Source organism: Gigantopelta aegis, chromosome 4 (genome assembly GCF_016097555.1).
Source record: "Gigantopelta aegis isolate Gae_Host chromosome 4, Gae_host_genome, whole genome shotgun sequence".
In the NCBI taxonomy this organism is placed as follows: Eukaryota; Metazoa; Mollusca; class Gastropoda; order Neomphalida; family Peltospiridae; genus Gigantopelta; species Gigantopelta aegis.
The window spans coordinates 54,482,745-54,507,560 of record NC_054702.1 but is presented as its reverse complement, the minus strand read 5'-3'; the positions used below and the strand labels follow the sequence as shown (position 1 = coordinate 54,507,560).

Genomic DNA, 24,816 nt, shown 5'->3' with positions numbered 1-24,816 from the left:
TTGCTTTCACGGCTTGTTAGATTGTGTTGTGTACCCACACTCACTGGATTTCAGACCATGTCTACTCACAGTGTATTTTGTGTGCCAGTCTGTATCACACTCAGTAGCTTATTATTGTTATAGGTGTGAAATATACTTTGATAACTAGCAGCAGACTTCAAAATGGAAGATATACATGATAAGCTGGTGTTTTAATAATTGTATTAATATAGCCACGTAATTTAATTTTGCAACCGAATGAAGACCCATTAAACATGTTTATTCTCAAGTTTGATATATTGGTGTGAAATTATTGTCAAATAGTTTCATTAAATATCCAGATTTTTCTCATTACAAACAAACACAAATGTGAAACCTATAAAGAGCAAACTAAATAATTCACAAAGAGAGTTAGTATGTGTATGTACTTGAAAAAAATCTCGAAAACCCCATAAAAATCGTGTTGCCAAATCCAAGATACTTACAAGTATATACTGCTGTAAGGTTTAAATTTTATAGACAGCACATACAGAAATTGGTGTATTTACATGTAGTATCCACGTTTGTGCTATTTAATACCCACTTTAGATGTATACTATGTATATAGTAGTGGTTCCATAAATAATACAGTGTATATTTTAATAAATGGCATAATCTTTGCTATTTCCAACAGAATTTCTGATTCCAATTTGGTTGAAACCAGTAGGAGTACTTTATTTCATTCCAGTTACTTGAGTTTGTTCTCTTTGGTTGGGCTGATGGACACCATGGCCAAATTGCTTTAAATGTATGTTAGTTCAGTAACCGGCTCACGTTTCTAAACGGGTAACTCTTTAATAAATCCTTGATCCTTTGATGGAGCTGTTTGGCTTCTAACTATTCACGTGTTTTATGCATTTAGTGGTCTGGCCTCGTCCCGTGGATCCAAGTCTTATGTTTCTGTCAACAGTCTTGCATCAAACGATTATGGGGAAAGGTTTGTTTTTCAACACAGCAATGTACCTTGGCATCTGTCCCTTTTTTTTATCATTTCATTTGTGACTATGCATAATCTTTACCTCTAATTTTATTTATTTCATTTGCCCATTTTTATAGTTTCAACAGCATGAATTTCTTTTAACCAGCAAAGAGAAACATCTTTCCTCTACTATTTATGTTGACACTTGTTTCATTTGCCTAATTATTGTTTTCCTGCAATATTAAGTTTAAAAACTCTTTCTGGTGTTTGGGTGCATATTAATCTCTCTTTTTTTTTAAACAGAAACAAAAACATTAAAAAGACATTTTTAATAAATATTTAATGCACTTCCCTGTTAACCAGTTTCCCATCCTAATAAGCAATTCCGTTAATACATTTCCGTGTCACTCTGTTTCAATTAACAGTTAATGCATTTCCTTATTACCCACTTTACATCTGTAACATTAATAAACAATTAATGCCTTTCCCTGTTACCCAAATGTATAACGGCAGCTTTAACAAATAATTAATATACTTTGAAATTACGACTTATGTTTAGTGTATTACTTATCTGGAGAACATTTAGTTTTCTGCATTTTTTCAAGTACATGCAAAGTATGTGCATGTTAATTTTATTACACATTTGTAAATGGTCATATATTTACACCAAGCCAAGAAAGTGTAAAAATAATAATAATAATAATAATAATAATAATAATAATAATAATAATAATAATAAATAAATAAAGTAAATGCTTACCCTACTACCTGAGAAAAACATATATATGTAAAATAAATGACCTACTTACCCATTCCATTTTGAAATGGGGGATTAACTTTGGACAAGCTTAAGCTCATTGAAAAGTCCATTCCCAGGACAGTACATTTTGAAAAATTCACTTAATTTTAGTTTTATGTAAACTTATTAATAGTTGTGTTCAGTTTGTTTAAACTGATAAACTCCAAACTACTTTCATACAAGACAAATTACACATACTTGTTATAAAAAAAAGGTTTGTATTGTACAATCTGTGATTGTTCATTGCATTGCATTTGTAGTGGGTAAATTTGGTGTTGTTTTGTTTCTTTATGTGTATAGCTGCATTTTAGTTTCGTTTTCATTTGACAGAAAAACAGGACCTTGTGTTCCATTCCTCTCGTATTGAATGCCCAGGAATTGTCCTTATAATTTTACATAGGTTTTTTTTTTCATGCTTTTATTTTCAGAAATGAAAATGGCAGCCATTATAGTTTTAATTATTTTGGCAGTTACTTGTACATGTAGATAGCATGAACAGTGCTGGAAATACATAGCATGACTCGGTGGTAGTTGAAACGCAGCCTCCAACCTTTTGTTGAAACCATTTTTCTTTGTTGAAACCATCTTTCATGCATAACAGTTTATTATATATACACATCATAGTAAAAAAAATAAATATACAAATGTATATATATATTACTGATTTGGTGTATACAATCACAAAATAACCAGCTAATGCTTGTTATTACTAAATATAATACTAACTATATTGTTTTTAATACAGTTGACTGGTGGTTTAAAGATGTTTAAAAATGGTTACATGTACAAGTATGATTAAAGTCATTTATCATATCAGTCTGTTATGCATAAACACAAGTATTTTGGTAAAATGTGAAAATATATAATTTAATTTCACAACGTTTGATCTTTCCCAACTTCCTACCTTTTGTTTACTTTTGATTCTGCTTTAAAAACAAATTGACAAATTGGATTTTGTATTTTCAGTATTTGTTTACAACATTTTTGTTGATTATATATTTATGTTTAGTTATGTCATCGTGTCACCAATTAAGAAGAATTACCAGGAATGTTTTGTTTTATTTCAGGGCAAGGACTGGCAAAGTAAGGGTGTTGTCTTTCAAAATTGGTATTATCATAATGTGTAAAGCACAGTTAGAAGATAAATATAGATGTAAGTATTGTGTGAATTTATTCTTTAGATTTAAAGGAAGCTCAGTTAATTTTAGACCTTTCTTGAAAAAAACTGTTTACAAATTGGGTAGGGACAGGATCATGCAGGCTCAATAAGTGGAATGCTCACATGAGATTACTGGAGTCGTAGAATCAAAACCATGGTGAACTAATAACAAACTTCAACATTTTAACTTTGATCAGGTGGACGGGAAGGGTGTCTGTCATTACTTTATGCTTGATGGATCACCAGCTGTTTTATTTTCCTTAGTTTAAATAAAAGTATATTTTGTTCATGATGGCTATTCATGTATTCCAAAGTTAACTTCTACCCCCTTCCACCCGCCATCCCCTCAGTGTTTGAGATAAGCACTTATTCATGATATGTATAAGCACTTGTCCATTTATCCTGATATGTGAAAATCTGCTCTTACAGGCAAATTGACATATTGACAGACAAGTAGATTTCTAAATATAGTTGTCCAGTGAATTATAGAGACATCTCTGAACACCCCACCCCTATCACTACCGTCACCATGTAATACATACTAGAACTAACAGCTCTATTACAATTACTTGTTTATTCCTTTTAATCAGACATCCAACTTGGACTTTGCCATCATTTCCTTCAGGTTGGATTTGCCAATCATTTATTTGAATAAATATTGTTTAAAAAAGATTGGATTTTCTGATTACGTTGGCTGTTTAAAACTTCCATGAGGAAATAAATATTTAATGTTGAAGTAAATGATTTGAAGAAAATTCTAAGTATTTTTTTATTATTATTTCCAGTTATTTTTCGACTCATTGCGGACACAAACGGGTTTACAGACCAGCGCAAGTTGGGTTTGCTGATTCATGATTGCATCCAGATACCGCGGCACTTGGGCGAAGTTGCAGCTTTTGGTGGAAGCAATATTGAACCCAGTGTCAGAAGCTGTTTCGAGACGGTAATCACAGCATTTTTTTTTGTTAACAGTTGAATTATATAGTTTATTAAAATTAAGACATTAATTTACTTTGACCTATTTTGCCAGCTGTTTACAATCAACCATTCAAACTGAAACAAAACATTTTTTGACAATTATGAAGATGATTGTTTTTATAGCTTTTCCCTTTTTATATATTAATTTATAAATTTTAACCAAAAAAAGGACTAATCTTTTATTATACCAGCATTACTCTATTGGAGGCATAATAGACTATATTATTTTGGGGGATCCATCACTGCTGTTGATCAGTCATAAAAGTGATAGATTTAATATAATCTCCATAATGTAGGTTTTACGGGTTACTTCATTGAGTCATCCTTGCAGCAATTTTCACAAGTCAGCTGGGTTACAGCTGACAATTTGTATTTGGTATTAGCTCTCGACTTCATTTTATATTTTACTTTGAACCAATGACATTTCACTTCCGGTGTTTTTTTTCCCCTCATCACAACATACTCTATCACATTATATTGTCAAAATTTATAAGGTTATGTGCCTTTTTATTTGGCACTACCAGTCCAACCGATTTTATCTCTGTCCTGTCTGTCTGTCCATTCTTCTGTCCTACATATAGTTTTCCAGATGGGTTTTTTTTCCACAATGCCTTGAGATATTAAGCTGAAATTTTGTGTATAGCTTTATCATACACTGTTACAGATCAAGTTTTAACTTTCATGGCAATTTACCCATTTTTAACAGAGTTATGGCCCTTGAATTTTTAAGAAAAAACAAACAACTGTTCTTCATCAATATTTACTTTTATTGCAGGCAAACGGCCGGCCTGAGATTCAGGTGACGCACTTCTTGGACTGGGTGCAGATGGAACCGCAGTCCTTGGTCTGGCTGCCAGTCATGCATCGCCTTGCTGCAGCCGAAACCGTCAAACACCAAGCAAAGTGCAATATTTGCAAAGAGTTTCCCATTGTGGGCTTCAGGTAAAGTTTTGCTGTTCTGCTAGATTCATAACCATGCAGGCTTTCTGTCGGAAAATAATTTGAGGGTACATAATAAAAACAAAACAGATCATAAGTGCCCCTATTAGGTGGTTTATGGATTTGAAATCTCTGAAAATTGGACATTGCATATCATGTACTTCGACAAATTTTAAAGAGCAGTTTTTTTACTATAATCTTTCTAAAAAATTATTTTAAAATGTATTCATTAAATTTCCTAAATGTTAGGATACGTAATGTTATTCTTTTGTACCCTCTGGTAGAAACCATGAAAACGAGAGATATTTGTTTTTTAATTTTGTACATTCTATCATTGATTTTATTGGATTTATTATAGTGTGTTCAAGAGCTTATTGCTCACAAATAATTTGATTGCATGGTAATCATTCTTATATCATATCACATTCATGTAACATTAGGCACCATCCTGAATATACCTCAGTTATTTGGTAAACAGAACCATTTCATAACCTTGTATACAAACTTCACAGCATTTTATGATATATATTTTGTTTTGATCTGATTTTCACCAAATATATTACCAGTCATTATGCATATTGTGATGTACATGTACTGCCAACATGTATGTAATTCAGGCTATTGGGGCACACAATTAACAAAATAACTTAACAAAACTACTTGTATGAATGAGGTACTAATGCTTCATAATTTGTGGTATATATTTATATTTTAATATTTATTTTTAAAATACAGGTATCGCTGTCTAAAGTGCTTCAACTTTGATATGTGCCAAAACTGTTTCTATTCTGGAAGGAGGTCAAAAACACACAAACTGACACATCCGATCCAAGAATACTGTACCGCTGTGAGTAAATAATTATGTATTTTATTGACAGCTCGATGTAATGTAACTGTTAACTATTCTGGTCTCTGGATATATAGCCCTTTTTCTTCATTTTACCAGTGACCTTAAGTGTTTTGATTTAGTAACACTTTTTGTCTCGCCTTTTACAAAGTATAAACTTTTTAGGGAAAGATTATTTTTCAACAGTGTTAACTTTTATGTTTCGCTCTATTTCTTACATTGAGAATACTAAACGAGTCCCCGTGAGAGACCGTTTATATTACAACGAGTGTGTTTTCGATTGTACATCACGAGCGGAAGCGAGTGATGTACGTTCGACAACACACGAGTTGTAATATAAACGGTCTCTCACGGGGACAAGTATAGTATTCTATTTATTACAACGCGCTACATTATTAATTTGAGTCGCCAAATATATTTTTTGTCTCTCACTAAACAGGACACTGAACGTAAACAAAACAGCGGAGTGATTCAGAGCGCATAACCCTTCTTTGCCTATGCACTCTTTTTATACTACATGTGTATTAAAGTATTTATGCTTTCGCAATGTCATAGAGTCCCTCCATCCCAAAAATAAAAATAATTAAAACAAATAACACACACTAGTAGTAAACAGCTGTAAATTGTAAAGCATGTGTATACTAAAAAGCAAACAAATACATAGGAATTGAAATAATTAGTTTTGAATTTGAATGACGTCGGTATTCCAATGACGTCACTTTGCATCTCCTTACAATAACTATAAATTGGGTACATGACGTTTCCGTTTTAAGAATGCTGGAAAAATTTCAGTGCAAAATTGCTATTGATTTTTTTGGGTTTTTTTTAACAACACACCTGAATGTGTTTGAAGAAAATCTTGTGATTAAAACATTGTACCTTTTACTAAATATGGCTTTCAAGTGAAATTACGGTAAGATATGCTACATTTATTATGTACAAAGCCAAAACAAGGGTGGGAAAAGTGATCGGAGGTCATGACCTCTCAAAAAGCATATCTCACATTGTGGGATATGAAAAATCTCTTACGGGTATCTCCGTCACCGCGGTGTAATAAAAACTATTAAGTCCTAAGTCAATGAAACTTGGTTTATAGTTACATCTATTCATGTTCATCTCAATACATTATTTTAAAAAAAAAATGAAATTTATTCAATTAAAATTTTAATTGAATTGTTTTTAAAGTTTAATTTTTAGTTTAAGTTTAATGCAACTATCAGCAACACCAAATATGTTTATTGTAGGCAAGAAATTTAATTCCACAAAATTTGTGTTTACTGTTTAGTATAACTACTGTTTAATCATGATGGTTTGTTTAAATTAGTAGAAATAATGAAAATCTGGGGTGGCGAAATCTGTTCATGAACCGAATAACATGGATTTAATTTTTGTTGTTCTTGCAGACTACTTCCGGAGAAGATGTGAGAGATTTTACCAAAGTTTTCAAAAATAAATTCAAGTCAAAGAGATATTTCAAGAAACATCCCAGACTTGGATACTTGCCAGTACAGACTGTGTTGGAGGGAGACAGTTTAGAAAGGTCAGTACTGTTTTTTATAACTTAAACCTCTTGTTTTTATTACCATGGTAATATATAGACTGTGTAACCATGGTACTATGTAGACTGTGTTGAAAGGAGATAGTTTAGAGAGGTCAGTACTGTTATTTTATAACCAACATTTTTGTTTTAGTTACCATGGCAATGCAGACTATATTGGAGGGAGAGGTTAATATTCCTGTTATTTTATAACTAATTTCCTTGTTTTTTGTTACCATGGCAATACAGTGTTTGGGGGGGCGGGGACAGTTTAGAGGTATCCTTATGGGTGTATACTACCAAATCAAATCCCATAGACGACAATAGTAACATATGTGGCTAAAACTCCTACCTGCAACGTATCAATCGACATAGACGCCATGGATATAAATACTACCACCCCTCACCCTTAAAGTTAATCACAAAAAAGTGGGTGTCAAGCTGCTCATTTCTGAGATAACGGGTAGCGTCTATGACTACCCTAGTTCGGCACAAAATTTGAGTACTTTTTTTTACAGGTACCCCATACATGTTCCAAGCACAAGGCTACTTGACACAGTGATACTAGCTGAAATAAAATTGCATACATTTTTAGCCCAGATGAAACTAATTTTTTTTACAACCAACACACTCACATTTATAACAATCACAGGACTTGTGGTGTTCACTTCTCTATCAAAAGTTGGGTGCACCTCGAACTTTGACCCAGCCGGAAGTTATTTGGTTTAGTACTACCTTATTGTTGTTTTATCAGACACTCCGGGCCGAATTTACAAGCCTGTTTATGTTTTACATGTGTGTAACTACATTTACATTTACATTGCTTAAACACCTGCGTTTTAAGAAAAACAGGCTTTGTAAATTTGGTTAGTTACAGTTTTTTCTTCTCTTACACCATGGATTTATTATAAGGACCAAATAGTTGACACCTAATGACTGATAATGAATTATGTTGTGTTAAAAAATACAGTAGCAAAGGCTTTCTTATTTCCTCAAGTGGATTCTGTTTACATGTTGTTATCAATATATTTTGGGCCAAATTTATGAAACCTGTTTTTCTTAAGTGCAGGTGTTTAAGCAATGTAAATGTATATAGTTACATGCATTAGTGTTTTCCCTAGCTTATTTTAGCATGGTGCAGCACCATATGCCTCAATAGCCTAGCACCATCTTGCCTTAATCAGTGCCATGCTGCCCTGAGATTAAACAAGCCTCTTTCAGTAATTAATTCTAAAATTGCCTTTATAAAACACCCAAAAAGGTATTATTAATTAATAAAATATGCCTTTTATATCTTTTGCCATTCATTTATTAAAGCAGGCACATAAATAAATTAATGTTTATTTCAATTAATTTTTGTGTATTTTTAATCAAATACAAGTGCCCCGAAAATGGTGAAAATGCCCCAAAAGTGTTTGGTCTACCATGCCTTGCCTAATTTCTAGGGAAATCACTAATGCATGTAAAACATAAACAGTCTTTGTGAATTCGGACCAGAATGTCTGATAAAACAAAATTAAGGACACCTCTAAATGGCCAATGATTAAAAGAGTTCTGTGATGGGCTTAAACATCTCTTTACTTTCCATCAAGTTTGATTGGACAGTCTGTACTTTGTTGCTAAGCTCTGCCTGTCATAATGTTGTGAAGATCATGAAAGATAAAACATAATGTTGCAGAATTTTTCTCTTCAGACAGAAACACATTGTTTATTAATGTTTAGCAAACTACTTGTGGCCGTCATTACTCGTGTAATCCTCCATGCAAAGTAGCACTAGCAATTTTTGGATCAACAAAAGCCTAAAATTATGCGTTTCCTTATTAGCAAGATGCTGTACAAAAGAGTCCTTCAAGAGTGTTTTTAATAATCAATAACAATTGTACACAGCTTGAAAATAATTCAGCATTACTGTGTACACAAAAAACGCTGCTATCAGCAGTCATAAATTTCCTCAGTTCATAACAATGTTGATTGTCTTTTAATGCCAATTTAATTAACACAATTTCCATGTGGTTTATTTTTTTGTATATAACCTGGTTATAAAACTGAATGAGCAAAATAATCGCCAATATAGATTTTTTGCTAAAAGGGAATCGGGTGTAATATTAATATACGAAACTACATTTGGATGGTCATGAAAAACCAACATGATTGTTGTGGAAATCCAACATGATTGTCATGGAAATCCGTTGTACAATCTTGTGATTAACTTGGCAGAACGGTGTCAGCTGTGTGCAATCTCCAGACATTATTACTGGGACCGCGTGGGTTAGTAAATCCTACTGTTTGTTGGAGATTTTTGTATCATCTGAATATAAGCTTCCAGTCAGCTGGTGTTGTCTTACATGTTTGTCACGTCCAGGATTTGCTATTTTTAAATTAATGAATTATTCCAAAAACAATGTTTTTGCTTGAATTGTGAAAGCTACTGAATACCAGCTGCAGACCTCTTTGTTTGGAATGTGCAGGAGAGCAATCTATTGGGTGTGTGTGTGTGCGTGTGTGTCATAGTAGGAGAGTAATCCATTGGTATGCTATATAGTAGGAGAGTATTCCATTGGTATGCTATATAGTAGGAGAGTATTCCATTGGTATGCTATATAGTAGGAGAGTATTCCATTGGTATGCTATATAGTAGGAGAGTAATCCATTGGTATGCTATATAGTAGGAGAGTAATCCATTGGTATGCTATATAGTAGGAGAGTAATCCATTGGTATGCTATATAGTAGGAGAATAATCTATGTACATATAGGAGAGGAATCCATTGGTATGTTATATAGTAGGAGAGTAATCCATGGGTATGCTATATAGTAGGAAAATAATCCACGTACATATAGGAGAGGAATCCATTGGTATGTTATTTAGTAGGGGAGTAATCCATTGGTATGTTATATAGTAGGAGAGTAATCCATTGGTATGTCATTTAGTAGGAGAGTAATCCATTGGTATGTTATATAGTAGGAGAGTAATCCATTGGTATGTTATTTAGTAGGAGAGTAATCCACTGGTATGCTGAATAGTAGGAGAGTAATCCATTGGTATGCTATATAGTAGGAGAGTAATCCATTGGTATGCTATATAGTAGGAGAGTAATCCATTGGTATGCTATATAGTAGGAGAATAATCCATTGGTATGTCATTTAGTAGGAGAGTAATCCATTGGTATGTTATATAGTAGGTGAGTAATCCATTGGTATGTTATTTAGTAGGAGAGTAATCCACTGGTATGCTGAATAGTAGGAGAGTAATCCATTGGTATGCTATATAGTAGGAGAGTAATCCACATATATATAGGAGAGTAATCCATTGGTATGTTATTTAGTAGGAAAGTAATCCATTGGTATGCTATATACATGTAGTAGGAGAGTAATCCATTGGTATGCTATATAGTAGGAGAGTAATCCAATGGTATGCTGAATAGTAGAAGAGTAATCCATGGGTATGCAATATAGTAGGAAAAGAATCCACGTACATATAATAGGAGAGGAAGCCATTGGTATGTTATATAGTAGGAGAGTAATCCATGTACATATAGCATGAGATTAATCCATAGGTATGCTATATAGTAGGAAAATAATCCACGTACATATAGTAGGAGAGGAATCCATTGGTATGTTATATAGTAGGAGAGTAATCCATGGGTATGCTATATAGTAGGAAAATAATCCACGTACATATAGTAGGAGAGTAATCCATTGGTATGTTAAATAGTAGGAGAGTAATCCATTGGTATGTTATTTAGTAGAAGAGTAATCCATTGGTATGCTGAATAGTAGAAGAGTAATCCATGGGTATGCTATATAGTAGGAAAAGAATCCACGTACATATAGGAGAGGAAGCCATTGGTATGTTATAGAGTAGGAGAGTAATCCATATACATATAGCATGAGAGTAATCCATAGGTATGCTATATAGTAGGAAAATAATCCACGTACATATAGTAGGAGAGGAAGCCATTGGTATGTTATATAGTAGGAGAGTAATCCATGTACATATAGCATGAGAGTAATCCATGGGTATGCTATGTAGTAGGAAAATAATCCATGTACATATAGTAGGAGAGGAATCCATTGGTATGTTATATAGTAGGAGAGTAATCCATTGGTGTGCTATATAGTAGGAGAGTAATCCATTGGTATGTTATATAGTAGGAGAATAATCCACGTACATATAGGAGAGGAATCCATTGGTATGTTATATAGTAGGAGAGTAATCCATGGGTATGCTATATAGTAGGAAAAGAATCCATGTACATATAGGAGAGGAATCCATTGGTATGTTATATAGTAGGAGAGTAATCTATGTACATATAGCATGAGAGTAATCCATGGGTATGCTATATAGTAGGAAAATAATCCACGTACATATAGTAGGAGAGTAATCCACTGGTATGCTGTATAATAATAACAAAATTTATTCCTTGGTATAATATTATATAGCAATCCACTGGTCTTTTATTTAGCAGGAAAGCAATCCATTTATATGTTATGTAACCATGGATTGACTTGATAATAATTTCAGATGAGAAATTCCAAATAAAGGGAACAGTTTTACACATGTTAAAACAAATCACCACATAACAACAAATAATAAAGTAAACTGATGAAAAGGTGGGTACTAAAATACTTATTTTATTTTTATAACTGGTCACAGCGAATCCATTTTTAAATATGACTTAATATATCAGAGGACTTCAACAAATCAGCCATCATTGCATTTTATTGAAATTTACCATTTTGTCAGCTTTCATTTTGTTTTCTTTTGTGCCCGTGGTAGGCGTGTTTGAAACCTTCATAGTACATGTGCATGTAACAAGAGTTCTCCTCCCTCTCTTGTCTTCCCTTGCTGATGACATTTTCCTGTCATTATAGAGCTATATATTCATTAGGCTCCGGTTTCTTTGTAATGTCACATTTACTCTATAGTTCATTAGGGGGCGAAACGTGGTCCAGTGGTAAAGCACTCGCTTGATGTGCGGTCAGTTTGGGATCGATCCCTGTTAGTGAATCCATTGGGCTATTTCTCACTCCAGCCAGTACACCACATCAGGTACATCAAAGGCCATGGCATGTGCTATCCTGTCTATGGGATGGTGCATATAAAAGATCCCTTGCTGCTAATCAAAAAGAGTAGCCTATGAAGTGGAGACATCAGGTTTCCTCCCTTAATATCTGTGTGGTCCTTAACCATATGTTTGACGCCATATAACCGTAAATAAAATGTGTTGAGTGCGTCGTTAAAGAAACCATTTCCTTCCTTCTATAGTTCATTAGTGTTATGATAGATACTTGTACCTGTCTATCTCTGTGGGTTTTTTTTTTATATTGATTATTTTATTTTATTAACATGCCCGGAAATCCATCTACATACATGTAGTTCATAGTGACAACTGTGGATTTCTATATTGAAACACAAATTGTTTGTTATTGTCTTACGGTTTATGTAAAGGTTTCCTTGTTAACACTAATATGTTAACAACTGTTTTGGGCAGACAGCTAATTAGCTTGGCTGTGGCCATTAGGAACACCATTAGGTAGTTCAGTATTGGTGTGGTCACATTACAATTTTAACCATTACGGATTCCAGTATCGGTTTCGTTGTTAGAATCTTCACCATTAGTAAGGGCAGTATGAGTGTGGTTGTGTTAGGATCGTCATGGTGAGAAAGGACAGTATGGGTGTGGTTGTGGTAGGATCTTCACTATTAGGGAGGACAGTATGGGTGTGGTTGTGGTAGGATCTTCACCATTAGGGAGGACAGTGTGGTTGTGGTAGGATCTTTACCATTAGGGAGGACAGTGTGGTTGTGGTAGGATCGTCACCATTAGGGAGGACAATATGTGTGTGGTTGTGGTAGGATCTTCACCATTAGGGAGGACAGTATGGGTGTGGTTGTGGTAGGATCTTCACCATTATGTAGGACAGTATGGGGGGGGGGTTGGTAGGATCTTCACCATTTTGGAGGACAGTGTGGGTGTGGTTGTGGTAGGATCTTTACCATTAGGGAGGACAGTATGGGTGTGGTTGCGTTAGGATCGTCATTGTGAGGGAGGACAGTATGGGTGTGGTTGTATAGGATCTTCACCATTAGGGAGGACAGTATGGGTGTGGTTGTGGTAGGATCTTTACCATTAGGGAGGACAGTATGGGTGTGGTTATGTTAGGATCGTCATTGTGAGGGAGGACAGTATGGGTGTGGTTGTGGTAGGATCTTTACCATTAGGGAGGACAGTATGGGTGTGGTTATGTTAGGATCGTCATTGTGAGGGAGGACAGTATGGGTGTGGTTGTGGTAGGATCTTTACCATTAGGGAGGACAGTATGGGTGTGGTTGTGTTACGGATCATCATTGTGAGGGAGGACAGTATGGGTGTGGTTGTTAGGATCTTCACTACTAGAGAGGACAGTATCGGTGTGGTTGTGTTAGGATCTTAACTATTAGGGAGGACAGTATGGGTGTGGTTGTGTTAGGATCTTAACTACTAGAGAGGACAGTATGGGTGTGGTTGTGTTAGGATCTTAACTATTAGGGAGGACAGTATGGGTGTGGTTGTGTTAGGATCTTAACTATTAAGGAGGACAGTATGGGTGTGGTTGTGTTAGGATCTTAACTATTAGGCAGGACGGTATGGGTGTGGTTGTGTTAGGATCTTAACTACTAGAGAGGACAGTATGGGTGTGGTTGTGTTAGGATCTTAACTATTAAGGAGGACAGTATGGGTGTGGTTGTGTGAAGATCTTAACTATTAGGGAGGACAGTATGGATGTGGTTGTGTTAGGATCTTAACTATTAGGGAGGACAGTATGGGTGTGGTTGTGTTTGGATCTTAACTATTAGGGAGGACAGTATGGATGTGGTTGTGTTGGATCTTAACCATCAAGGGGGACAGTATGGGTGTGGTTGTGTTAGGATCTTAACTACTAGAGAGGACAGTATGGGTGTGGTAGGATCTTTACCATTAGGGAGGACAGTGTGGTTGTGGTAGGATCGTCACCATTAGGGAGGACAATATGTGTGTGGTTGTGGTAGGATCTTCACCATTAGGGAGGACAGTATGGGTGTGGTTGTGGTAGGATCTTCACCATTATGTAGGACAGTATGGGGGGGGGGGTTGGTAGGATCTTCACCATTTTGGAGGACAGTGTGGGTGTGGTAGGATCTTTACCATTAGGGAGGACAGTATGGGTGTGGTTGTGTTAGGATCGTCATTGTGAGGGAGGACAGTATGGGTGTGGTTGTATAGGATCTTCACCATTAGGGAGGACAGTATGGGTGTGGTTGTGGTAGGATCTTTACCATTAGGGAGGACAGTATGGGTGTGGTTATGTTAGGATCGTCATTGTGAGGGAGGACAGTATGGGTGTGGTTGTGGTAGGATCTTTACCATTAGGGAGGACAGTATGGGTGTGGTTATGTTAGGATCGTCATTGTGAGGGAGGACAGTATGGGTGTGGTTGTGGTAGGATCTTTACCATTAGGGAGGACAGTATGGGTGTGGTTGTGTTACGGATCATCATTGTGAGGGAGGACAGTATGGGTGTGGTTGTTAGGATCTTCACTACTAGAGAGGACAGTATCGGTGTGGTTGTGTTAGGATCTTAACTATTAGGGAGGACAGTATGGGTGTGGTTGTGTTAGGATCTTAACTACTAGAGAGGACAGTATGGGTGTGGTTGTGTTAGGATCTTAACTATTAAGGAGGACAGTATGGGTGTGGTTGTGTTAGGATCTTAACTATTAGGCAGGACGGTATGGGTGTGGTTGTGTTAGGATCTTAACTACTAGAGAGGACAGTATGGGTGTGGTTGTGTTAGGATCTTAACTATTAAGGAGGACAGTATGGGTGTGGTTGTGTGAAGATCTTAACTATTAGGGAGGACAGTATGGATGTGGTTGTGTTAGGATCTTAACTATTAGGGAGGACAGTATGGGTGTGGTTGTGTTTGGATCTTAACTATTAGGGAGGACAGTATGGATGTGGTTGTGTTGGATCTTAACCATCAAGGGGGACAGTATGGGTGTGGTTGTGTTAGGATCTTAACTACTAGAGAGGACAGTATGGGTGTGGTTGTGTTAGGATCTTAACTATTGGGGAGGACAGTATGGGTGTGGTTGTGTTAGGATCTTAACTACTAGAGAGGACAGTACGGGTGTGGTTGTGTTAGGATCTTAACTATTAAGGAGGACAGTATGGGTGTGGTTGTGTTAGGATCTTAACTATTAGGGAGGACAGTATGGGTGTGGTTGTGTTAGGATCTTAACTATTAGGTAGGGCAGTATGGGTGTGGTTGTGTAGGATCTTAACTATTAGGGAGGACAGTATGGGTGTGGTTGTGTTAGGATCTTAACTATTAGGGAGGACAGTATGGATGTGGTTGTGTAGGATCTTAACCATCAAGGGGGACAGTATGGGTGTGGTTGTGTTAGGATCTTAACTACTAGAGAGGACAGTATGGGTGTGGTTGTGTTAGGATCTTAACTACTAGAGAGGACAGTATGGGTGTGGTTGTGTTAGGATCTTAACTATTGGGGAGGACAGTATGGGTGTGGTTGTGTTAGGATCTTAACTACTAGAGAGGACAGTATGGGTGTGGTTGTGTTAGGATCTTAACTATTAAGGAGGACAGTATGGGTGTGGTTTTGTGAAGATCTTAACTATTAGGGAGGACAGTATGGGTGTGGTTGTGTTAGGATCTTAACTATTAGGTAGGGCAGTATGGGTGTGGTTGTGTAGGATCTTAACTATTAGGGAGGACAGTATGGGTGTGGTTGTGTTAGGATCTTAACTATTAGGGAGGACAGTATGGATGTGGTTGTGTAGGATCTTAACCATCAAGGGGGACAGTATGGGTGTGGTTGTGTTAGGATCTTAACTACTAGAGAGGACAGTATGGGTGTGGTTGTGTTAGGATCTTAACTACTAGAGAGGACAGTATGGGTGTGGTTGTGTTAGGATCTTAACTATTAGGGAGGACAGTATGGGTGTGGTTGTGTTAGGATCTTAACTATTAGAGAGGACAGTATGGGTGTGGTTGTGTTAGGATCTTAACTACTAGAGAGGACAGTATGGGTGTGGTTGTGTTAGGATCTTAACTACTAGGGAGGACAGTATGGGTGTGGTTGTGTTAGGATCTTAACTATTAAGGAGGACAGTATGGGTGTGGTTGTGTTAGGATCTTAACTATTAAGGAGGACAGTATGGGTGTGGTTGTGTTAGGATCTTAACTATTAAGGAGGACAGTATGGGTGTGGTTGTGTTAGGATCTTAACTATTAGGCAGGACAGTATGGGTGTGGTTGTGTAGGATCTTAACCATCAAGGAGGACAGTATGGGTGTGGTTGTGTTAGGATCTTAACTACTAGGGAGGACAGTATGAGTGTGGTTGTGTTAGGATCTTCACCATTAGGGAGGACAGTATGGATGTGGTTGTGTTAGGATCTTAACTACTAGGGAGGACAGTATGAGTGTGGTTGTGTTAGGATCTTCACCATTAGGGAGGACAGTATGGGTGTGGTTGTGTTAGGATCTTCACTATTAGGGAGGACAGTATGGATGTGGTTGTGTATAAACATCCTTTGCTGCTAATCCATTTTCTTATAACATACATGTATCAAGTAGTGATAACATTTCCGTATGTACTATTTTTAGATTAATTTATGTGGCATTAAGTACAAGTATCAAGCTATTATGTAGAAAATTAAATACAGAAAGAAAGAAAGAAATGTTTTATTTAACAACGCACTCAACACATTTTATTAATGGTTATATGGTTAAGGACCACACAGTTTTTGAGAGGAAACCTGCTGTTGCCACTACATGGGCTACTCTTTTCGATTAGCAGCAAGGGATATTTTATTTGCGCATTCCACAGGCAGGATAGCACAAACCATGACCTTTGTTGAACCAGTTATGGATCACTGGTCGGTGCAAGTGGTTTACACTTACCCATTGAGCCTTGCGGAGCACTCACTCAGGGTTTGGAGTCGGTATCTGGATTAAAAATCCCATGCCCCGACTGGGATCCGAACCCAGTACCTACCAGCCTGTAGACCGATGGCCTAACCACAATGCCACCGAGGCCGGTAAATTAAATACAGGTGCACACACACATATATAATTGTCTTTCTATGTGCTTAAATGTAATTATAGGGTAGTAGTTTTGATTTTGTTTAATTTTAGCCAATAGAATTGTGTGTGTTTTTATATTCAGGAGAGTAACAGTGAAACTAAGAATATTAGTCATATCACACTTACACACCCACACCCACACATACACACACACATACCCACACAAACACCCACACCCACACATACACACATACCCCCACATACCCCCCCCCCCCCCCCACACACACACACACATTACCAAACACCCATTATTGGTGAAAAGAACATAATCATTACATTGTGCTTCAGTTCATATTGTTATATAGATAATTTTAAAAAGAGGCCTGGTAGATTCTGAAAACAACAGACAAAATTCGTGTCACCTAATGACTAATGTTAGATAAAAGGATACAGATTGCATGCAGTGCTAGTGTACTGGCAGAACTGTCTATATCCATCGAGATAGAAAACTAATTATAAAAGTATTGATTCCCTTAGAAGTTAGTGAATTTACATTTTGCAATAGATACTTTAATTAAGTTTCCATCTTGTCTTAACATGACATCCTGATTAAGGTCTTGTCCCACTTTTGGGTTTTCTTTAAAGACACCGTTTTCATTCCGAGGCTGGATTATTTGAGGAAAGTGTTTTTATTTGCCTTCACCGCAGTCTGTTCACTGTGGTCCTAATGCTGTCACTCGTCAATACAACACACACAATATTGTCAAGTACATGTTTCCGCTGTGCCAATCCTACAGGTCTGTTGATGGCATATGCTACAAAACGCAACACAGTATTGTGTTAATAGGAAATCAATGTAGGTCGATGATGGCCAAAGTGAATCATCGAGTCCATGGATCAGGTATTATTGTGTTAGTGGAACTTCCTCTGGAGGACAATCTCGGATACCACGGCAATTCTCCACTGAAACGGGATTTTACCAAAAGCTTTTGTTGATGGGGGATTTTTTATATATTTTTTTTCTATCCCACACGTTGGATCGAGTAGACTGTCTGTTAACAAACTGCTGTTTTTGTCGCTTTAACAATGTTTGTTTTAAACCTAGGAGTGTTTCAGTATGGATTTGGTGTCCTTTTTTATCTCTTACTTTTTTTTGTAAATCTTCCTTCCATAAATGAATACAAGCCGGCCATTATTGAATTCTGGTTTTAAAGTTTTTAATTTGACTGATTTGTGAGACACAGATAAGCAATGCTGGCAATCTCAGCTGGTGTAGAGGAAGGCTGCTAATCGAGATATCATTTATTAACTCTTCTAAAGAAACAACTGGATACAGATAGGTAGGAGATCACTTACACACAGTAATGCTTTACTGCTTCACTGCTTTCAAAACATTTTGTTGTGGATTCTGTGAAAAGGTTATTATCAGGGGAAGAAAACCTGGTGTAATAATCAACAAAATTAAGTTGATAGCTTTCTGAAAACTGATGTGAAGGAATGAAGACATTAAAATTAATATTGGTTTTGTGCTGGTAAATTCGGTTGTGCTTCGGCTTGATGTTTGATCACACAGTGGTGTTTTTTATAGTTCACTTCTTGACACTGTTATTCCTGGGGGGGTTTGGACAAGAGTTAATTATACATAGTACAGGGAATCTGTGAAAGTGAAATTGATTGATTGCAACCATTATTCAGCAGTGAGCTCTCGATGCGACTTAAAAACTATACAAAATGAAGACCTTTTACAATGACGCATGTCTCGAAACCTAAAAGCAAATATTTTTGTGATTCCTTTCCACAGATAAGACAGATTGAGAACAGCTTTGCTGTGGAGTGAATTAAGTCAACATCATTTTGTGTCTGTGTTTTTTTTCTTTTTCTGATTGTACCTTTTTTTTCCTTGGATGCTCGCATTATCTTCTCTAAATCTCCCTGTGTGCTATTGTTCTCGTTGAAACGATCTAATAATCAAATACACTGAAAAAACTACATCTTGTCAGACTGTATCACTGGCTGTTTCGTTGATTAGTACATCTCTTCTCAGATGTTGTTAATGGCTTCTGTGTACAGCTCCAGTGGATGTCGCGGCTGGCACATTTTGATCTGTCACGATCTGGATGCCGTGGATGGTAATTAATCTGACGTATGAAGACTAATGAACTGGAGCACTAACATTGAAACCAGAGTGAATGAAGTGTTTTATTTTCCAAGCTCTGCCTCACCTGGAATACATGATTCCATTTTGCTTTCCGTTCCGACGCTCTTGTGTTCGTGATACCAAGACAAAGGTCATTACGATGGGAAATTCAAAATGGTTGGTTTGTTGGTTTTATTTTATTATTATTTAACTTTAGGTTGTAATTTAGTTATTGTTGTTTAAATTCCTAGATCATACTGATGAAAGTCATTACATTTACAATACATTTATATTTATATTTATCATATTTACCATACCATCTTTCAAATTTAAGATTTTTTTCAGGGCGGAATATTGTACTTAAAAAATTGCTTTGTCTAATTAAAAAACAAAAATCTGAAAAATCACTGTGTTCTCCATTTAAAAAGGCGTGTAATATTTAAATTATTTGAAATAATTATAATCTTGGTTCTTTATATTCTAATCTCATTGAAAGATCGTTTATCTGTTGTGTAAGAAGTTATAGGATCAAACTGAGTTCCATCCAGCTAGTACAGCATAATGAATGTGTCCAATGCTGTGATACATGCTGCGATACATACTGCCCTGTATTCCTTGCTATCTAATTACATATATCTGTTATGTAGATGTATTTTCTCCAGTAGGTGGATGACTATGTTTTTACGTGCCACTATCCATAAAGTTTATACACACATGCACACATGCACATACATACATACATACATACATACATACATACATACATACATACATACATACATACATACGATAGAACTGTGGTGTGTTCAAGAGACCAAGCTTTTGCAAAACATGTTGACTGGTACCGTCATCTTCAATCACATCACATTCATCTAACATTAGGCATAAAAAAACAGTCTAGCGAACAACCGCGATCACTATCCCTTCTGATCAGGCCAGTGGTTTCCAAGCAGTCAACTCCTAAGGGAGCATATGTGATGAAAATAATTTTTTTTCTTCTCTCCAATCAGGTTTGCAGCCACTATAAATTTAATAATTAATCATTAATAATGAAATAATGTGCAGAGGTGTTATTGGACTGAATCACCCTTTCCTTCAATGGCTGCTGAATCAACAATGTGCTGGCATGTCATTAAACAAACCTATTTTACCTTTTGTTTCCTTCCCGGTCTTCAAACAGCTCATTTCTTGTCATGTTTAATGTGCCATACAACACAAATCAATGTTGGGTAGGGTTTTTTTGTTGTTGTTCAGACATGGAATTGAATTAGAATGGAATCTGTTGAGGGTTTTTGGTGTGGGTTTTTTAAGAACATAAATATCTATGGAATGGAATCGTTCAAGAACATGAATCACCATGGTGTGATTATCACGTATCACATCCTGCCAGTGTTTACCTTCCATGATAAGAGACGGAGAGAGAGAGAGAGCATTATACAAAGCACTATTCAATGTTTCTACCTGTTAATGACTCAGTAATAGAGAGTCATTAGTTTTTTCTTTAAGTGTAAAGGCATGACTCACAGACATATAATGAGATACTTTTGTCAACGAAGAAAGAAATCTGTTTTTATCATTTTTAATTTCCTTCTTAATTGGATTTTCTTTTCTTTTTTCTTTTTCTTTTTCTACTTTTTTTTTCATGAGTGTGTGGGTGATGATGATAAGTTAGTAACATTATGAGATGAATTACCGGTACTTTTTTCAAGATAAAACTCCCACTTATATACATGTAATTATCATTGCTAATATGCCTCTTATTATAATTGTCTTGGGGTTTTTTCATCTACAGAAAGTGATGTGTTGGGAAATAATTTAGTTTTCTGTAATTTGTTGCATCTTGAATTATGCTATTAGTTCTGGTTGTCATGCCTTGACTGATGGATATCTGAGGCCTAATTCAGTAAACTCTCTTAACGTCACAGTCTCACAGAGCATTGCCAAAAGATTTACAGAGACAGTATGATGTTGGTTAGGAGAGCTTTGTGAATTGGCAAGTACAGGAAGTGTCCTTTGTGTGCAAGTATAGTTGTACCGATTACGGCAGCTCTTAGATTGGGTTAGTCAACTTTACAACCATCCTACATGTAGAAGTGCAGTTACAACAGATTTTAGATCAGTTTAGATCAGGTTATTCATTAATTTTAGTTTATTTTATGCTTATATCCAATTAAGGTTCCAGGATAGTGGGTCACTTTTTTTTAAATCATTGGCTAGAAGTAAAAAGCAATTATATCAATTGTTGAAATGGTTTATTTAATGACGCACTCAACACATTTTATTTACGGTTATATGGCATCAGACATATGGTTAAGGACCACACCGATATTGAGAGAAGAAACCCGCTGTCGCCACTTCATGGCCTACTCTTTTTGATAAGCAGCAAGGGATCTTTTATATGCACCATCCCACAGACAGGGTAGCACATACCACAGCGTTTGATATACCAGTCGTGGTGCACTGGCTGGAACGAGAAATAGCCCAATGGGCCCGCCGACAGGGATCGATCCCACACCAACTTGTGAATTGGGATCCAGGCTCCGTATTCATAAACATACTTAAGTCAATGGATGATACCTAAATATATACTTAAAGTACATAGATAACTATCATACATTGACTTAAGTATGTTTATGAATATGGAGCCTGGGCTGTATATTCAGTACATAGGAACTTTTGTCATAAGTATCCACTAATGACTTGACTGCCATTGGGCTATTTCTTGTTCCAGCCAGTGCACAATGACTGGTATATCAAAGGCCTTGGTATGTGCTATCATGTCTGTGGGATGGTGCATATAAAGGATCCCTTGCTGCCAATCGAGCAGAGTAGCTCATGAAGTGGCGACAGCGGGTTTCCTCTTTTAATATCTGTGTGGTCCTTAACCATATGTCTGACGCCATATAACCGTAAATAAAATGTGTTGAGTGCGTCGTTATACAAAACATTTCCTTCTTAATGTCTTGACTGTTGCAAAACCAATCAGATTTATTTTACTGTTAAATTAAAAAAAACCAGGCTGGTGTTTTATAATGTCAAGAAGTGTTTGCATCTACTGAACACAGGGCTGCATTTAAACCAAAGTATTTAGAATGATTGATGTCAAGCAGCTGTCAAAAAGCAACTTCGTAACAAAGGTGGCCACTTGACATGGGATAAGTTCTGCAATATTAGATGATTAAACTCCTGGTAAAATAGCGCCTTAAGAAATATGGCTGCTTGAATTGGTTCAGCTTTACTATTGTATTGTAGAGATGCATTAAGCTGATCACTTCTATGGGTTAAAATGTTCAGAAATAAGATGCATTCAGTTTCTTAAGAAGTAGGCAAGAATCTTAGTCCTGTCACCTGGTGATTTATAATGAAAGAATTCCGAAACAAAAAAAACTAGCTAAAGTTTAATAACAAATGGAATTCGCCACATACAAAATATCAATCTTATTCTGTTAGTCTGAAGAGATTTAAAAAAATATTAATAATAACTTCAGCTTCAAGGCTTTATAGATTGCACAAAGGTTGAGACAGTCAAGGGTATGCCCAAAATAAGCAAGCCCAAATAAAATACAGACATGCTGGCCTCAAAACATTCCCCTCAAAATCAATGAAATGTTAAAGGAACATATCCTAGTTTCAACCCGTGAAAATTATCATTACGTTTAGTTAATCTACAAACCTGTAACACATTTGGATAAAGTTACAATTGAGTGAAAGATGAGTCTGTGACTTTGAAATGATGAAATACCCTCTAAAAATAGACCAAAACTCGACTCCATAACTGTTACTTCTCAGATGCATTTTGTGATATTAAAAACACCAGGATGACCAAAAACACTTCAAATGTACGGAAATGGATAATCTAAACAATAAAATCTAAGTAAAGTATGATTTAAGTTATCAAAAATGGTTATAATAGTAACAAATATGCCTTAGTGTTTAAAAACTAGGGTATGTCCCATTAAGCTGTAATTAGATTAAAATACTAGTAACTTGAAATGCATTTCCAGTGTGATTTTGGTTTAAAACATTTAAGTGTCATAAGGACTCCCTATTAGCAAATCTTGAGAGCCTGCCGCCAACCCAGCGAGCCCTGCCATGTGTCTCCAGTAGAACAGACAATACACGAAATGTTTTGCACAAAAGCCATGTATGTTAACTGTCATTTTGAAGAATCAATGTAATTTGTACAAATAAGTTTAAGAGTCATGTGGGCTCGTATGCTAGCCAAGTTAGAGAGTCCTACATGATTTTTGCAAGCCTCGGGCTCCCGGGCTCTCCTCAAAATCGCACACTGATTTCTGAAGATGTACAACTCTTTACCAGCTTTATTAACAAAAAGACCTTGGTGTGCTCGGAACAGACAAAAAGCCTGTTGTGCCCCAATTGTCTCACTGTGAAGAATACCTGAGAAGAATGACTGTATCTCTTCCATTATTTCTGTGTGTTGCAATGAAGTTTGCCTTGTTGTTTCAGCCCTTCTCCGTCCCCACAACACAGCATTTCTCAGGATATGCACTCTCGTCTTGAACTCTATGCAAACCGCTTGGCCGAGGTGGAGCAACGGCATGCGTCGTCCACTCCAGACTCGTAAGTACCAGTCATTGGTGTGTCAGAATTTATCAACTACTGTTAAATCTGGTCATTGGTGTGTCAGATTTTATCAACTACTGTTAAATCTGGTCATTGGTGTGTCAGATTTTATCAAGTACTGTTAAATCTGGTCATTGGTTGTCTGATTTTATCAACTATTGTTAAATCTGGTCATTGGTGTGTCAGATTTTATCAACTACTGTTAAATCTTGTCATTGGTGTGTCAGATTTTATCAACTACTGTTAATTCTGGTCATAGGTGTGTCAGATTTTATCAACTACTGTTAATTCAGAAGGAAAACTTTCAGAAGGTTAATAGTAATAATTTAAAGATACATTTTAAGAATTTGTATCTTACGATCATAAATATAGTTGGAGATATTTAGATTTATGACTATTACTTATAATTTAACATTAATATTTAACAGTAGTTATTAAGAGTCATTTATCATTTTCATTTGTGGTATACTTAGAGAATAAATAATGAGCTATTATGAATGATCTAGCCCAAGTAAATGCATGTGGTAAATCCCAGTCTTTGAACATGAAATACATGTATTTTGTATGGATGAATTTTGTTTTTAAATAGATTAAAAACATTTGGCAAAAAATGCACACTCATTTCAAATATTTTGTATTTCAGAGAAGATGAGCATAATTTGATAGCCCAGTATTGTCAGAGTTTGAATGGAAATACATCAACACATGCTGTAAGTACAACAGTTAAAAATGAGCTGTTTAAATGGGGATTGAGAGCACAATGGTGCCATCTGCAATTAAAACGGTATTGCAGGTGGAACCTTTTTTGTTCTAAACCAACGATAT

General features: G+C 36.0%; 1 protein-coding gene across 4 annotated transcripts in view; it reads left to right on the top strand.

The window, feature by feature from the left end:
- Positions 1-24,816, top strand: part of LOC121370764 (dystrophin-like) — a 424,499-nt gene that overhangs the window by 387,562 nt on the left and 12,121 nt on the right. For 3 of the 4 annotated variants that reach the window (XM_041496221.1, XM_041496219.1, XM_041496218.1), the window contains 8 exons: positions 881-955; positions 2,804-2,889; positions 3,681-3,838; positions 4,649-4,815; positions 5,548-5,659; positions 7,063-7,199; positions 23,875-23,988; positions 24,635-24,701. In XM_041496221.1, coding sequence (XP_041352155.1) covers positions 881-955; positions 2,804-2,889; positions 3,681-3,838; positions 4,649-4,815; positions 5,548-5,659; positions 7,063-7,199; positions 23,875-23,988; positions 24,635-24,701 — 916 coding nt within the window. The remainder of the gene's footprint in view (positions 1-880; positions 956-2,803; positions 2,890-3,680; positions 3,839-4,648; positions 4,816-5,547; positions 5,660-7,062; positions 7,200-23,874; positions 23,989-24,634; positions 24,702-24,816) is intronic. The other variant, XM_041496220.1, reaches the window with a different exon arrangement.